General features: G+C 39.3%; 1 protein-coding gene across 1 annotated transcript in view; it reads right to left on the bottom strand.

Annotated features, from left to right (window-relative positions):
• The window catches only part of UBE3D (ubiquitin protein ligase E3D), a 168,346-nt gene that overhangs the window by 160,292 nt on the left and 2,612 nt on the right, over positions 1-5,442 (bottom strand). Inside the window, exons 2-3 of the mRNA XM_042782275.1 lie at positions 2,875-2,965; positions 2,162-2,222 (exon numbers count right to left, since the gene is read on the bottom strand). Coding sequence (XP_042638209.1) covers positions 2,162-2,222; positions 2,875-2,965 — 152 coding nt within the window. The remainder of the gene's footprint in view (positions 1-2,161; positions 2,223-2,874; positions 2,966-5,442) is intronic.

The raw sequence follows: 5,442 nt of genomic DNA, 5'->3' as shown, positions 1-5,442 counted from the left end.
GTTCTCATAGCAACTCCCATTGGGTTTCTGAGGCTGTAAATCTCTACTGTAGCAGAATTGCCTATCTTCCTTTTTCAGAGCAGCTGGTGAGTTTGAACCAATGACTGTCTGGTTAGCAGCCAAATGCTTATCCACTATGCCAAAAGGACCCCCTACCCCCGCCACTTACATCAGGGTAACTCCTATAATCTCATCTACCTGGGACACTATCAGGAATCAGGAAGCAAGAAAGATAAAGTTGACGTATCTCTTCTGGTGCTAGACTTGATGTACATATAAAAAAATGTGCCTGTTAAAATAATGTCAGAATAATATACCATCATGCAAAAAAGGCTGGTGAAAGAGCAAAATAAACAAAAAGTTTATTCAATTCAATTGATAAAGAATTTATTGAGAGTGCAATATTCACCAAACACTGTCCCTTATGGTGATAATGGTGATGATAATGATGAAAAGTATAATTATAGCAGAGCTAACACATATTGAATACTTACCATGTGTTGAGTACTGTTACAAACAGGACTCATTCAGTCCTCTTAACAACCCTATAAGGTAGATGTTACAGATCAAATTGTGTTTTCCAAAAAGATATGCTTAAGTCCTAACTCCAGAAACTGTGAATGTGACCTTGTTTTGGGAAATAGGGTTTTTCCTTGCAGATGTTATCAGTTAAGTTAAATGAGGTCACACTGGAATAGAGTAGGGTAGGTCTTAATTCTAATTCCTTCTGAGTTAAATCTTGAAAAGGACAGATAAGGAAACAGTCAAATACAGGGGAAAGACAGCATGGGAGGACCCATCTATAAGCCAATGAACACCACGGATTGCCAGTGGCCATCAGAATCCAGGAGAGAGGAATGGAACAGTTCCTTTCATAAAGTACCCAGAAGGAATCGACATGGTCAGGACTCTGATTTGGACTTCTAGCCTCTAGAGCTATTGGAAAATAAACTAGTGTTCTTTATAGTCATTCATTTTGTGGTATTTTGTCATGGCAGCCCTAGGATACTAAAATAATAGGTCTTATTATCATCCTTGGGAGCTCTGGTAGCATAGTGGCTAAGGCACTTGATTGCTAACCAAAAGGCTGGCAGTTCAAACCCACCAGCCACTCTTCGGAAGGAAGATGGGGCAATCTACTTCCGTAGTGATACTGCCTCGGAAACCCAAGGAGGGGTCGCTATGAGTCAGGTCCGACTCAATGGCACATAACAACAACAACAACATTATCATCTTTATTTTCGCAATGAGGAAATTAACACACAGAGCGATTAAGAACTTACCTAGGGTCACATGGCTAGTAAATGGTGGAGCTCAGATTCAAATCTATATGATGTCGCTTCTGATGTATACCAGTAGCCAGCACACTATACTGAAAACTTAATACAGAGGGTGCATGGTATGGGGAGAAATGGAAATAAAGGGGTCAGCTATTCCTACCATCAGAGCTTTCAGTTTAGACAGGAAGCAAGCAAGTAAACCTTAGAGGGGCACCCAAAGCAACCCAAGGTTCATGCAGAACACCCAGTAGTAGATGCCCTCTTACATGAGTTCTAAGAAGTTCAGGTAGGGGGTAACCAGGAGGAGACAGGAGAGTGGGGAGCATTCCAGGAGAGGCAGTCACTCTTGTAAAGGTGCAGGGTAAGGAAAAGCATGAAGAGACTCCATTTGCGACTATAGCTGACCACCAGAGATATGCACAGAATGTGTATAGGTGAAAGTGTGTTTTTCAGGGGAAAGAGAGGAGGTTGGGAAAAGAGGGCTGAAATATGAGGATGGAGAAAGAGAGAGGTAAACAGAAATAACCTCATGAAGGACTTAGACTGGTATCCTAAGGACTTTAAGGATTTATCCTGAAAGAAATAGGGGCCATGGAAGGGTTTGAATGAGAGAGTAAGCTGCATTTTAGAATAATTACTCAATGATCTAGAAAATATATTAGGTGAAGACAAAACTAGAAACAGGATAAGCAGATAAGAAGCTGGTAACAACTATAATTAGATAACAAGACAGTGGATCAACTAAAGCAGTGGCACTGGGAGTGGAGGAAAGTGGCCTTAGGTAAGAAATACCAAGGGTGTAGCAAAAGTGCCTGGTGACTGACCAGATGTGGGCAGTGAAGGGCAGAGAGGAAGTCAAGGTGACAACACCAGGTTTCTACCTGGAAGATGGGCATATGAGGATGGGCGTCAAAGGTGTGGCATTCACTGAGACAACGAACGCTAGAAGTGGAGTAGGTTTCAGATACAGAAAAGATCTGTACATATATCATGCTCAGACAACTTGACACAGAGTAAACTCATCTAACAGACAACTAACTCTAAATTCTTTCTTTAAATATTAATAAGGTTTTGGTCTGTCTTTTCAGCCTATGAGTAATTAGAAGCTAAATATTAAGAAGGGCTTGTGCCTAAGACACAAGGAGGTTAACAGGAAATGGATTTTAGAAAGACTGATACATATGGTTCAAATAAAAAGTTTTGCTATATAATAAAGAGTTAAGAAGCATCTGTTACTCAGAAAATTCACTTAATGTGGAAAACCTCATTCACTGTGATGGAAAAACATGTGATAGATTCCATGTCTTTTTCAGAAGAGAGATGCTTCAGTGATCAGCACAAGCTCTACTGCCCAGATAAGCCTTTTACTCTCTCGAAGCCAACATTCTATTTTCCCCCTTTCACTACTTTGAGAAAAGCTAACTGCTCTGTGATTGCTGGAGAGTTTTGTGGTTGATTTTGTTCAGTGTGGCATTAAGCTGGCTCTCATTTTAAGGTCATATACTGCTCCCTTGGCAATTACGTCAAAAATTATGACAGAAAGAGAAACTCACCGCCAGGTACAGAATTAATCAGTGTTAAACACATTTCTTACCTGTCCCTGATTATGACTTCACCACAAGATTGGCAATAAAATATGCAATATTCTTGGGCTCGTGGTCTTTGATTAAACAGTGAAATTGGTTCTGGGGGAAAAAAAATCAATGAAATAGCAAATCTTAGATGTTTGAAACAAGTATTTTAACACACTTAAAGAGTTTTATAGCCACAATAAACTGCCATCAATAAGCACTGTTTATGGTCTACCCAAAAGTACACATTTAATTAATATCATCTGATGACTCAACCCAGAAGCAAATATTGTGAAGTATTTTCAAAACAGATTTTGCTAAATGTTTCAGAGTCAGGTATTCCTCCAGATAAACCATATAACACACAGTTCAATTATTTTTTCTCATTCTGAAAATACCAATGTTAACAATGAGAAAAAATTAGCTATTTCATTCACATCAAGACAATTACATTGTTCTCTACCATCCTCAACCTTCCTTTGCTATGTCTTAAGGTACAGTTTTCATTGAAACTTTCACACAGTTTTCACGCACGTTTTTCACACAGTTTTCATCACACGTTTCCTAAAATTAACTCTGTCCAACTCAGAATACTTATTGACTATGGTAGTTAAAGCTGTATGTCACTTGGCTGGGCCTGGTTGAGTGGCTGGGCAGCTGGTGGTAGTTATTCCCCATGATGAGACTGTCAGTCAGCTTCATAGTGGGATTAGCAGTCAAGTGCCTTAGGCACTATGCTATCAGAGCATAAGGCAGCATATTCTCTTATTTCTTTCAGGAGAAAAGAAAACTTTCATTTTCAGAGAAAATTAAAATATTTGTCTACATAAAATCTAATTAAAGAAATGAGGTCATACCCATTAGAATCAAGCAACCTGAATTTGGTTTACATCACTCTGTATATATTTTAAGCGTTAAAAATATATTAGAAAGTTTAAGGCTTGACAATTAAAAATTCTGTAGTTTAACTATTTAGGGTACCCACAAATCCCTATAGCACAAAGTTGAAATAAACAGTATTCTCTAACTTTATGCAGCTAAAAAAGGAGACCTGGGTAAAGACATCCACAAGTCTTTCCAGAACCAATAAACACATTTTCAGTGAAACACTACCCTCTGGTGACCAAACAGTATGATACACTGGCTCAGATTTAAAACAGAACGTAACAGTGGCCTCCTGGGAGAGCATTGCTGCTAGGGGATGAAATTAACACTTGATCAGAATCCACTCAACTGTAGTCAGTTCCATTTCAAGGGAATTGACCTCTGTAACATTCATATTAGTGAAACAATACGATGTTACTACAGTTGTTCTTAGAACTCCTCTACAGTTGAAAGTCAACTTTTTAAAAACTCTGAAACACGATTGAATGTTAAGATTTTCAAAACTCATCTCCTACAACACATTTTCATTCAAGCTTACAGCAGTATTCATCTATCTGATCTTCATTTATTAAGCAAACATTAATTCACCATCTATTATGTGGTAGGCACTAAGGCAGTTAAGTGCTGAGGAATCTATTTTGCATACCATTTCATCCATTATGGAACAGACCTTTGAAAATTTTCATTGTCAGATACTTGAGCAAAATGTTTCAAAAGTGTAAAGAAATAAAAGTCCAATGAATGCAAACTATATGCAAATCAAGACATAGTAATCAATTTATTTTGTCCTCCAGTGAAAATGAAATGTCAGTTTCAGTTTTTAAATATTTTTTCTTTCTGTATTTGTATACATTGACTGCTACAGAACATGAGCAGCAACAACCCAATTCTATGTCCCAGGAGCTCTCCATTCCTCCACAGTCCCAGAAAACTAGTAGATTTCACAACACTGCACTGTGGCTTTCACACCTGCCTTTCCCCAATTTCCAGATATGACACAAATTTCCAGCTGTGTTACTATTGTTTCTCAGTGCTGAAAATGACTTCACAAGATCCAGACTCTTCCAGTCTCTTCCCTGAAACAGTACTTCCTTAACCTATCTATTAGTACACTCAGCTTGTTAGTCTATTTCCATCTTGGTGACCCATCTTTCCAAATCCATGGTTATCCCAACAGCTGTTCTTAGTATTTATCCTATTCCACCTAAATTCCAGGGTATCTCCATTCCCTGAATGTTTCCTAAAATTAACTCTGCTCAACTCAGAATAGTTATTGACTGTGATAGTTAAAGCTGTATGCCAACTTGGCTGGGCCTGGTTGAGGGGCTGCACAGCTGGCAGTAGTTATTCCCCATGATGAGACTGTCAATCAACTCCAAGGTGGGACTGACCACAAGCAACCGAGTAGCTACTTTAAGGATATGGTCTGCTTCCCATGTATAAGCAGCCACTTTGGGAACAGTCTCTAGCTTATGGCACGCTTGAACCCTTCATGTAGCCATGTTGTTGCTCAGCAGCCTGCCATGCTCTGCTGACATTGGGACTTTCAATGGACCTGAATTAATGGCCTGCCATGTGGTTTGGTAACATTGAGACTGTGCCTTTTTACTTGTCAACCTTGGGCTTGTCAGTCTCAGCAGCCAGCAGCTGTCTGAGGGAAAAAAGCCTCTAGCTCCAGTGGGCCAGGACCAGAAGGCAGAGCTGAA

The sequence above is a fragment of the Orycteropus afer genome, unplaced genomic scaffold (assembly GCF_000298275.1).
Source record: "Orycteropus afer afer isolate SDZICR_OR568_19922 unplaced genomic scaffold, OryAfe1.0 scaffold00011, whole genome shotgun sequence".
NCBI classification, from domain to species: Eukaryota; Metazoa; Chordata; class Mammalia; order Tubulidentata; family Orycteropodidae; genus Orycteropus; species Orycteropus afer.
The sequence above is the reverse complement of the archived record's forward strand: the minus strand, read 5'-3'. Positions and strand labels throughout refer to the sequence as shown.